The 12,493-nt window shown below is 39.5% G+C and overlaps 1 protein-coding gene across 1 annotated transcript in view; it reads left to right on the top strand.

Annotated features, from left to right (window-relative positions):
• Positions 1–6,769: 6,769 nt before the first annotated feature.
• The window catches only part of pappa2 (pappalysin 2), a 69,176-nt gene continuing 63,452 nt past the window's right edge, over positions 6,770–12,493 (top strand). Inside the window, exons 1-2 of the mRNA XM_051097102.1 lie at positions 6,770–8,649; positions 10,770–11,832. Of these exons, the coding sequence (XP_050953059.1) occupies positions 7,818–8,649; positions 10,770–11,832 (1,895 nt within the window). The 5' untranslated portion in view covers positions 6,770–7,817. The remainder of the gene's footprint in view (positions 8,650–10,769; positions 11,833–12,493) is intronic.

Raw genomic sequence — 12,493 nt, 5'->3', positions numbered from 1 at the left:
CTAGCTGAATTATATATGACAGATATTGCGCTATCCACAATTCATACTGTTGCTTTTTTTCACAATATACTGTTAAACCCCTAATAGATAGATGAACCAACATGGTAAAGTAATGCTGGTCTGGGCTGGTTCTATTCAGCAGTTTTATTTGTCTGTTTAAGCAGTGCAGTGAAGGCTTCAGCTGAACCTGAAGTCCTTTTGCCCTTTCCGATTTTTTTAAAACCTCTTTACTTTGATTTTTCCCCAAAACCTGTCCTTATATCCATTCTGAGGAGTGTAGTCAGGATGTTTCCCTGCCTTAAGCTGTGGCTTTAGAAAAATAGAAACAGAGCCCCCCCCCCCCGAACCTGTTCCCCCTTCTTCGTCTACTTAAAAAACAAAGTGGTCAACATCAGTAGCCCACAGTTCTACACAACCCACTCTGATCCAGACTTTTTTTGAGACCATGCCAGATGAGAAGCTGCTCCAGCTTTCTACCACCCACCGTGTGACCACCTGCCCTCACGATCCAAAATATCTTCTCTGATCTTCTACCATACCTTCTCTCTGTCATCGGCACATCTTTGACCAGAGGATGTGTCCCATCAGACTTCATAAAGGGATATTTCATCCAAAAATAAAAATTGCTGTCGTTTACTCACGCTCATGTTGCCCCAAACAACATAATGACCAGTTACTGAAGCTTTCAAACTTCATTATGGAGCTAAAAGCACTATAAAAGTATCACCCATATAAATTTGACACTATTTTCCAAAGCACACAATAATTTGAAGGCATACCCCCCCAAAAAATAAGAGTTTGTTTAAAGGACTGAAGAAGTGTTTTTTTTTTGTTTTTTTTTAACGATACATTTATTTGACCAGAAGACATTTATAATGTTACAAGATATCTTCAAATAAATGCTGTTCTTTTGAACTTTCTAGTCATTAAAGTATTCTGAAGAACATGTATCATAGCTAATATTGTATCATGATAATAATAATAAATGTTTATTGTGCATCTCTGTATTTCAAACAAAACTGTTCTATGTCTTAGGAAGACTTGGTATGTAGTGCATAAGAGGTGTTTTTTAAAAAAATACTTTTATACTTTAATCATATCTTTTTATACTTTAGTCTGTATCATCCTTTTTTGAAGTATGAAATCTTACGTTTGAATTCAGTCCCCCAGTATAGTCTTCAAAAAAATTGAATTAAATTAAATTATTAAATTAAATTAAATTAAATTAAATTAAATTAAATTAAATTAAATTAAATTAAATTAAAAATAAATAAACAATACATATTTGGAATGACCTGAGGGTGAATAAATATTTTTTATATATTTTTTGAAGATAGTCCAGAATAGCTTAAATTATTTCTTCTTCATCTTTTTTTTTTTTTAATTTTATTTCTGCATTTTTTCAGTAACAGTAAATATAATGTGCATTTTGTTTAAAAGTAAAAAAAAAAGTGTAAACCTGACAGCTGTTATGTATTTGTTAAGATGTCTGTAAAATTACAGTATTTATTATGTATTTGTTCTGTTAATTACATTAAGAGACTACAATATATTTCCCTTAAAGTGATGTTAACCAGGCAATCACTGAATAGCTTGAGGCCATTAGTGAAATTAACTAGTGCCAGCCTACATGTTCTGTCTTTGTATACAATTTGCATTAACATTGCATAGGGATTGGATGGCATATGATTAATCAGCTTCCCTTGCTTGTCTGTAATAATTCCTATTGATACCAGTGGCTGAAATTTCCATTTTACACAGCAGGGGGAGTTAGTACTGTATCTTTAGACACACCAGAGCCAGAGATTCAAACGAGGACACAGGTATCACTATACATCAGTTTGACAGTCAAATATTATTTTAAAATGCTCACTTACGCAATAAAAGACTTACCACGTAACTAAAATGAAATGTTAACCCTTTTAAATTTCTGGCTATGGGTTTATCCTGGTTTGGATATATTAAAATTATTATTATAAATTATTTATTTGTTTATTTGAACTTTTTTTTTTTTTTTAATAAAAAAAAGGGATTTTCCCTGCCCATGATATTTGGAATCAGCTGTTTCATATTCATCTCGCATAAGGTGGGAAAATTGTAATTTCAGCTCGCAGATTTACTGGATAGCTTGCAGAGCGCATTAATTTGACCAAAGGACATGTGTAGAAATAATCTTCATATATATTTTTGACAGGTTACCATATGAAAGATGAGCTTTGCTGATACTGTTCTCATTGTACTTTACCATTATATGTTCTTTTGGCGGGACAAATCCTTTTCTTCACATGCAATAAGTTAATTACAGCACTGCTTTCCCTGCCTGACCTCCATAATGAACCACACTTCAAAGCCCTCCGACGCTTACTTTTGTTGATTCAGATGTTCTTTACTTGTATCTCGTTGGAAATTAAGCTCTAGTAGCTGGCGTTGTTAACACAGTTAACAAAAGCGTTTAAAGCCAACTAAAATTCCAAATGGATAAGCCCTCATGGGAGGATATCGGGCAAAATGTCTGTATGAGTTGTGTCTGCTCTTACATTGGCCAGCGCTGTCTCTCAATTACAAATGGGCTAACTGTGGTTGCCATTTTAAACATTTATATATCTCTAGTGCTTCTATTATGGCTCTAAAGGGAGAAATAAACCCCTTTTAACTCATAATATACTTCAAATATATTGAAGATGCTTGACTGATCTGCCACTGTTGAGTACAATGTGTCTTTTGGAAGGAAAGTAATAAATTACACCACTCAAAAAAAAAAAAAAATATCATGCTGAATTCATGTCTGTTCTTATAAAACAAAAAAATATGAGTTATATTTTTAATCTCAGGCTAAAATGATAGCCTTGATTCATTGTATGACTTTGTTATATCTTTCTTACAGTAGTTAAAAATCATTTAATTGTTGAGAAACACCGATCATTTGTTTGGAGTGAGTATCCAATGGTCTAAAAAACAATAACAAAATTAAATCTTTTAAAACATTAGGCACTTTAATTGGATCAGATGTCTGTGTTTGATATTAATGGGCAGCGCAGGAAAATGAGTAACAAATCCCAGCTGTCCGCCTCCTGCCCGCCAACACACACATATGCACACACACTGTCATATGGATGCAAGCATGCAAAACAGATATACCAAATATTTATCCATTATAGTGCATTTAACGATTGAGACGGTACTAAAGGAGCCACTGTATTAATTCCGACATTTTTTGAAAATGCAAGCATTATTGAAATATAAAATGGATATTTGGGTTGATAGAAAGTGGATGTATTTATTTATTATTTATTATTTTTTTTTAGAGCATCAAGAAGACCTCATACAGTCCTGGCTTGTTGAAGATGAACTGCATCAACTCCCTCTGCAAAGCTGTAAAATCCACTGAGACGTGTTTTTGAGGTATATCTAGAACATAAGGAGGGGAAATCAAGGGAAAAAAAAAGCTGTCAGATGCTCACTCCGAATAATCCAGTCTTAAAGCCAAGCCAGCCATGACTAACTAGGAAATGACGTTATAGTTCACACAGTGCACACCTGCTTCCCTCACTGTATCTTTTTAAATATCTATTCTGTGGAATTATTTCCTCTCTCGTGGAAATTAGTTGTGTCTCCCAAGTGATAGAATAACAGTTTTGTCACTGGTTGAAAATGCAGTAAATATCTGCTACGGATTAATAGTCTATTTTTGATTTTCTACCTCTGATGATGAGGGAGGCGGTGGGGTTGGCTTTGGACTTTGGACTAGGCTTCTTTTTTTTTTTTTTTTTTTGTCCAACACATCAGGTTTGATTTTCCCATTGCGTTTCTGGTCATTTAGAACTGGGTTGGGGTAGGGCAGCCTCAAATGAAGGATAATCTCTTAGAGGTCCTTTGCGGTGGGGGGTGAGGCCCGGGAGCGACCATTCAATTTTTTTTTTTTTTACACAGTTGCAGCTGTATCTCAAAGCACTTTGATACAAAAAAGCTGAATGTTTTGCAGGCAGATCCTTGGGCTGGTTGCGGAATTCTTACCTCCCACTGTTAGGGCCCTTTCTACCCCTAAAGGGGCCCCTGCCATAACTGCCAGTTACCCCAAGTCGGGGCCGTTTGCAAATTGAGCCTGACAAAAACGGTGAGGCGAAAACTGGTACGTTTAGGAAATTAAACAGCAGCGTGTCTAACTTTTTGACCATTGCAGCGTGAGGTGTTGTATGTGGTTGCTGAGTTGTTTCGCAGTCACAAATCTACTCATTTGCAAGTCACATCACTCTATATGCACCTGCAGTGCTGAATGACATTCAGGGCTATTATTCACTGTACAAAACGGTAAAGATACTCTGACCAGTGTTGGGGAAAGTTACTTTTAAAGTAATGCATTACAATATATAATACTCCTTAAAAAAGTAACTAATTACGTTACTTAGTTACTTTTTATGGAAATTAATGTGTTACTTTACTTTTGCGTTATTTTTTTAAATCTGGGCAGGGCTTGCTTGGTTGTTTTTAATATAAAAAGTTCTATTTTTGGCAAATGTAAAAACCTTTTTACACCAAAAGCCTCAGGCTTTGAGAAAAGTTAATTCACGTCTGTACAGTAGACAGCAGAAGAAAAATTATGAACTCTTCAGCAATAAAAAAAGGAAAACAAATGTTAGATTATATTGAGTAAATTTTGCTTATTAGTATGGTTGAATTGCATCATCGAAGGTTGGCAGCAAAGACATCAGTTAATAAAATAGTATTAAATGCATAAAGGATATTTGTATTATTTAACATATTTAATTATTGCAGGTTTGCATCATGCTCTGAGTTGAATTTCACTGTTTTTATTCATTTTGAGAAATGCTGAGTCTGTTTTTTGTGAGTTAGATGAATTAATGCATGTTCACATTTATTCTAGAACTAACATGTTACTTCTGATTTCTCTCAACATGGGGAAAGGAGAGCTTTTAATCAATAAATGGGGGGGGGAGTAACTGGCGTTACTTATTTGAAAATGTAACAGATATTTTCTTGTAAATTAAGTATTGCGTTACTTTACTATTTATTAGTTACTTGAATAAAAGTAATCTGATTACCTAACTCACGTTACTTGCAATGCATTACCCCCATCACTGATGATCTTTACGTAATATCCTAATGATTTCTGGCATAAAGGAAAAATCTATAATTTTGACCCATACAATGTATTTTTGGCTAACACAGATATTTTCTTGTCTATTAAAAATTAATGCGCTGCTTTACTAGTTACTTGGAAAATGTAATAATATTACGTAACTTGCGTTACTTGTAATGCGTTACCCTCAACACTGACTCTGACCGCATAAGAAAATGTGGCAGGCGAGCTCTGATGTGTCTGTCATTGACGTTTTTCAACTCTCAGCTGAAAGTGTGAATTCATGGATATTTTTGGAAAAAGAAATATGGCATACTAGCATTAATGTAAGTAGATAAAAGTGCATATACAATGATACTGAATAGAACGAGATTACTGTAAGCCATTCTCTATCAGTTTAGACTTTATTCACAAGCACAATCAGATACATGATTAATTTTAAATCATTAATCATGAGATTTGACATATGACGAAAAGTCCTGAGGGAAAGAATAGAAATGGAATTTTCTACCTTAATTGTCTTACAAGTTATCTTTGGTCATTATAATCCTAATGGGAACCACTACGGCTTTCCCTAACTGCATGTTCAAAAAATAAATTAAGTAAGTAGTAATTTAAATTATGAATTCACTTGATGATTAAACTCAGACTAAGAAAGAGTGACAAGAACAAACCACTCAGATTTTATTAGTATGTGAACTCTCGTAGGATGCACTGCAAGTTAAAAGCACCAGAAAGATGCAAACTTCCACGCAGGGAAAATTTAGGCACAGCACAGAGCAAGCATTTTATTATATTAAAATATTAAATTACGTATTAGATTAAGCAGTCGTCTCCTTCCAGCCGTTTGACAGCTGAACACAATTGTAAGGAAAGTCAGATGTTTAGTTTCAGTGCTTGTTAGTAACAGATATCTTGAGGGTTTTTCTTTCTCTCACAAATAAATTAAAGATAATTTACTGATAAATTTTCACATAGCGGTCTGATGTAGAGGCTGAAATGGGGATTTTCAATTGAACGGGAGAGCAGGAGAGACATACATGAACTGCTAATTCCTTCCAAACATTGAAGATTTTAATTATTTGTTTACTAGTCTAACTTGTAAGAAGTTTTTACTGCTATTAATGTTTAAAAAAAACAGAAGCAATAGATCCTTATTTTTTTTGACAAACTGCAAAAGGTTGACAACGGCCTCATTATTGTATCAGAATTAGCTATTTTGTTATAAAGTGAGTGTATATTCAAATTCAAAAGATTTGGCCTTTTAGCTGTCATTTTTAGTATTTTAAAGCCATGCATAAAATGTAATGTTTGAAGGGTTTGTTGTGTAAATTGAGCGTTTCCGATATGCAGGTAGAAACAGGATCAGCAATAATATTAATTTCATTTCATGTTAGGGAAAATCAGATCCACCTGACTGTTTGCTTTTGATTGCCACAGCATCTTTTAGTCATTACTGTTAACTTCTCTCTAAGAGAGCGTTCTGGAATTGCTCATAGGGTCCATCCTTGTTTTTCAGTGTTTACACATCTCTCACTTGTCTTTTCCTACATGTGCAGTGTTTCAGCCCCGCTTCACATGTCAGGCAGATGTGCTGTCTCTTGCATTACAGTACAGAAGTAGGTGTAGCAGCTAGATGTCAATGGCATTGGGGGAGAAGAAAGTGAGAGTGGATGCATGCATGCAAGGGCTGGGTTGGACCTGGGTGAAGTTTTCTTTCCTAATGGTTGGGTAAGGGGCTGGGTTTGTGATGTCAGGCTGGAGGAAACAGATAAAACGTTTAGCGCGTTAGTTTGATCTGATGTGGAGATGTGGAGAGCGCATGCAGCGGGACTGAGCTTGGGAATACAGACACACACGGAGCGCAAGAGGAGTCTCCGCACCATCTCAAGGTGATCCAAAGAGCCGTTTTCACTTGGACCGGCATGCCAAAAAGACAAATCTCCTTTCAGTACCTTCACATTTTTGGATATTGATCCATATTTTGAGAAAATAAAATCTTTTAAGCGGACTTTCACAGCTCCCTGATATCTGAAACACTCCACTCTTAGAATAAACCTCGACAGACTTTTTGGCGGTTTATTCGCAGAACGAAGCGTGACCGCGAGCATTTTGGACGCGACCTATTGCGCGCCGGTGAAAGGTGGCAATCTCAAATAACCTTTCTCCAGCATTACATCTCTCCAAACAACCTTACACTGTACAGACAGCAAGCTATGTAAGTCTGCAACCAAACGCGATATTATCGCTTTCACTCGACCAGAATGAGGATACATTATTGCGCGCGTAAATGAACTATAGGTGAATGACAATTAGACTTTTACGCAGTCACTGCGCGCTGAAGAGGCAGCTTTGAGGAGAGCCCCGAGACACGAGGTGTTTGAACCTGTGCATTTAAAAGGCAGGGAGGAAAGATTTAAAGTGAACAGTGTGCGATCAGTTACTCAAAATTTGCGCCACTTAAATGGTAAATTAAGTGAGGAACAGACTATCCACCGTGAAGCACTGGCAATTTCTACTTCCCTTGTCAATACAATTAAAATCCTTAAAACTCCTTAACACACCTATTGCAGCTTAAACACAACTGAAGCTATCATTAATGAAGTAAAGGCACTCGAAACAATTTAAGCGAATTAACTATTAGCTCCCCTCTCAAGTGCAATTCAAAACAAACAAATAGATGTCCACGCTCTGAAAGCTACAGCTTCACCTCAATAAAATGATGTTTTTTAGACTACTGGCTATTATTCTTGCAGTGTTTCACACATGGCCGCTGAACAGGGCTCAGCCAGATCATATCCAGAAGTACAAGCGGACACTGGCACAGAGAGCGGACCGAGCGCTTGCTGGAGAGCAGTGCGGCTCCATCAGCCGCAAGCGGCCGCCGCGCTCCGCGGCGCAGCAGTACCCTCTAGCGGGCGTCGCTGGAAGGTACACTCGCGTGATAGACTTGCACTTGAGGAAAACCAAAACGGTGAGGTCGTGTTCAGGTGAGTGCAGCACGAATGCGGCTGAGTTATCTAAATTGGAAATTAATAAGAAGGAGACATACGATGAACCACAAGAAAAGACTTACATATGGAAGAAAGCAGGCAAACAGTCACAGGGGGCCACTGATCCTAGCTCTACCAAGTCTCACAAACCCCTTCAGTCCATATCAAAAGTACACCCTTTGCAGACAGAACAGGGTGGTAATTTGGCAGACAGCTCGTCCTCGCTAAGAAGGGTTGCACGGAGCCTTCCAGAGTTCAACAAAGGAGAAGAAGTCCCAAAAGATGCGCAGCACACCCATGTCCACCACACTGACTTCTCTACAGAAAATGAGGAGTACTCCGGGGAGCAAGAGGGGCTGCAGAGCACTGCTGGGGAGCTGTGGAAGGCAGATGTGCGCAACGTGCCCGCAAAGTGGATGACAGCCGTGTATTTCAGCGGTCAGGCGGAGCAACTAAAGGTGAACCCTGCACTTGGCATAGAACTGCCCCGCTCCAAGTTCACTTTGGAGCTGTGGGTCAAGCCGGAGGGGGGCCAGAATAACCCTGCCATCATTGCAGGTGGGTGTCTGTGCAATCATGTTCTCATTGTCTACAATCAGGTTTTTATATTGGAAGCAGGGATGCAGCTTTTTCTTAGGTTCTTTAGGAATTGGAATTGTCATTGGCTATTACTTACAGCAGCAGTTATAACTTGAAGGATACATAATTCACAATTAGCAACTGTCTAATCAGAATAAATAGTGCTGAAAGGCGTACAGCCATACAGACCAAAGTGATTATGGTAAGTCAGATTCATTCCTCGAACTCGGCTCAGTTCATCAAGTGCATCAAATAGTGTGCGGCGGACTCTGTGTTGTGTCACGGCTTTGACACGTTGTTGTTTCATTTAAGAGGCCTTTGTTTGAGGATATCAGCTGACGAACAGATGAAAGGAGAATGGGAAATCAGCTGCTTACGAGGTGCAAACGATGAGTAGTGCTATAGGGGAGGAGTGTTAGAGGAACAAGTGGCCACCACCTGCTCAGTGTGTCCTGTCTGCTTTATTTAATCACTTGTTTAGTACATATGGCACTCTGCGTTTCCAAGGTTTGATTCATAAGCTGCATGTTCTGGACATTGTACTCATGTTAACAGCTAGCTGCCATGCAGCTCAGTTGTTTTGTATATTTAAAACATTTTCGAAGCAGAAACTATAGGTGATTTTTCATAAAAAAAGTTTTTATTTAGTTTTTATAAAAGATCTTGTTGTCTTCCAACACACTGGCGCTGGGTTATTTTGCTGTGTGGTTTTGACAGGCATCTGAGTTGACTTTTTCAGTATGCACATTGCGATTACAAAAAAACACAAATAAACAAAATAAGCTGTGGAACATCACAGAAGGTGCCGGATCCCCCAAGGGAGCTTTCATAATCAGGTAAATGTGCATTTTTGTATGGCTGCTGAGGAGGGTCAATGTGGAAATGATTATATCTGGAAGTGCTTCTGAGACTAGTTCCCAGTAAGGAGAACAAAGCCCAGAGTTCTCTGGTTGTAACCTGCGCGAGGCTTTTCCTCTACCTTGGATGCCAAAATACATGCTTTTAGGCGAAAGGGGGTGCAAATATTATTCATCTGTTTCTAACACTGATGAGTCATCTGTCAGACCTCAAAGTGAGCATTAGATATTCCATTTTAAAATCATCCACCACTTGGAGAAAATCAGTATTCCCCAATGACGACAAATCTCGCAAACCTCTTAAATAAATGAGGGTTTCTACCATCTTGCTATTGTTAAGATTGTATTATTTCCCTTTGACATATTCATCATCATCACTAAAATCATGTGGACATTCACTCCAGCTCTTTCTGAGGTCAACAGCTTTCTTTTAACAATCAGTGGACGAATCTATTGTTATAAAGCCAGTTTTTAAAAATCCCTCACTCTGCCAAATGAGCGTTCAAAGGCTTTACTGGAAGTGCTCTTTTAAATGCTAACTTTTCTTTCGCTATTAAGCGAAACTAACTTTTTCTCTGTCTCTCATAAACACTTATCATATCGAAGCCATCAGTTATACAAGGTTACTAAGAAAGTATTTCTTCAGCACACTTCGTCTCCAGCCAAACTCAGCACTCTGGGCCAGTCTGAGGTACTACTATTAGGAGTCTTTTATTTAGTGGGAGACAGACACTATAAAAACAGTAAGATAAGAACCTAGGCTTTGAAAATGTAGTAGCATCCAAGTGGAATGGTTTATCTTCAGATTCATGACTTAAGGGCTGATACGCGCACAAATTAGCAGGTGTTGTCACACGCAGTACACACATCGGCAGGCTTTTCCAATGAATGAAATTTCAGTGTGGTCCGCGTCCCTCAGGATATTTTGTTTAAAGCTGCTCATCTCTCGTTCTCCCGTTTGCAGGGAATAATGCACCCGAGTGTGTATGTGCTCGCATGTGCGTGTGTTGTTGGGAGGGTGAAGGGGTTCCCTGACCTCTCTCTGTCCTTCGACGGTAACATCTGGCTGCCAGATGTGACTGCTCCTAAGAAAGGCGGCTGGGAATATCAGTGGATTTGTTGAATGGAAATGACTTAAACTCCTAAACTCTTCAGATAATTAAACACCAGTTACTCTGTGCTTGATGAAGCTACATTTCTGCTCATTGACTCTTTCATTTGTGTTTTTTTTTTTTTTTCTAGGCGTGTTTGACAACTGCTCGTATCCCTTGAGCAAAAAAGGTTGGTCTGTTGGGATTCGAGCAGCAGACCCTACAGGAAGAAAAGACGGCAGGTTTTTCTTCTCACTTCGCACGGATCGGGCGCTCAAACCCACCACTATCGTCGCACACCATCGCTACCAACCCAACAGCTGGACTCATGTGGTGGCCAGTTATGACGGCCACAAGATGGCGCTGTACGTAGACAACTCCAAGGTTGGCGAAAGCAGAGAACAGTCAGGTGACCTATACAGTCCCTACATCAAAGCCTGCCGCCTGTTTCTGCTTGGCGGGGATCTGTCGGATCACGAGCACAGTTTCCGCGGGCATTTGGGAGGCGTCACGCTTTGGGGCTATGCGCGCACTCATGAGGAACTTCTTAAAGGTCACCAATCCCATGCAGAGAGACAAACTCCCGTCTTGTCCCAGTGGGCAGATTTCCTTGAGGTCGAGAATCAGTGGGCGCCTTACAAAGACCGTCACAACCCAGTAATTGCGGCTCTTCCTGTCCCAGAGCGCCAGCTTGTTTCTCCATTTCTTCCGCCTACATGTGGCGTCACCGTATGTGACAATGCCGACATCGCCCTCAGTTATAACCAGCACTGGGAACTGCGAGCCGAGAAGCGCCTACGTTACCGCATCGTGAACATCTGTAAGGATGACGGCAGCGATCCTACAGTCTCTCTGCAGCAGATCCAGCTTCAACACCAGGCCTTGGAAGACGCCTTCCGACCTTACAACATCACCCTTGAGCTCAGCATTCACACCATCTCCAACTCTTCCCTCCAACGGCGCTTCGTCCTCAGCAACTGCCACATCGCAAAGGTGGGGAACCGCCACTGCGATCCCGAGTGCGACCATCCTCTTACGGGCCACGATGGGGGCGACTGCTTGCGTTTGGGGCCCTGCTACAACTGGAAGCGGAGGGATGGAATCTGCAACCCAGAGTGCAACAGCATTCACTATGATTACGATGATGGTGATTGCTGTGACCCCGAGGTCACAGATGTCGCAAAGACCTGCTTTGATCCAGAGTCTTCTCAGAGGTGAGCTTGTACTTCAATATGGTTCCACTTTGGCAACTAACTTGAACCCAGACATAATTTTAGTAGGATGTGCAAGAGGGTTCATGTTTTGGTCTTAAATCGAGGATTGCAAAATCTTTCCCCTCAGGACGATATTTGACCGCCTGCTTGCTTCTATAGAAGTTGATGCAGGTAACATAGTCAGCTACCACCATGTTATTACATCAACTATGTACATTTATGTCCTTAGCAGATGAATTCCTACCAAAACTGCTTGCATGAAAGTGCTAGGCCTTAAAGGCCAAGCCAAAATGATTGAAAGCATTCCCTATCCCTCGCACAGGATCTCTGAGAACTGTGTTCAAGAAATTGACAAAAGTTATGTGCTTGTTAAATGTTCTCACAGCAGCATCAGGAAAAAGGAAACCAAAGTGTCTTATTGTGAAATAGTGTTCACTTTTTTTTTTCATTTTTTATTTTCAAGATTGTCAGAGTATTCTGTATTACTCAACATGCAAAGCATACAAATCGGCCTTCTGGAATAACTTTAAAAAGCATGCAAAACTTGGATGCAGAACTGAGCCAAAGTATACACTTAATGTGGCTAAACAACAAAACCAGAGGTCTCGGCACTATTCATTGTGAAAGGCAGGACAGTTCTGCTCCCGTACAGACTGTTTGA

This window comes from Labeo rohita, chromosome 2 (genome assembly GCF_022985175.1).
Source record: "Labeo rohita strain BAU-BD-2019 chromosome 2, IGBB_LRoh.1.0, whole genome shotgun sequence".
Classification (NCBI taxonomy): domain Eukaryota; kingdom Metazoa; phylum Chordata; class Actinopteri; order Cypriniformes; family Cyprinidae; genus Labeo; species Labeo rohita.
Note: the sequence above shows the minus strand (reverse complement) of the source record. Positions and strands in the feature narration are given on the sequence as shown.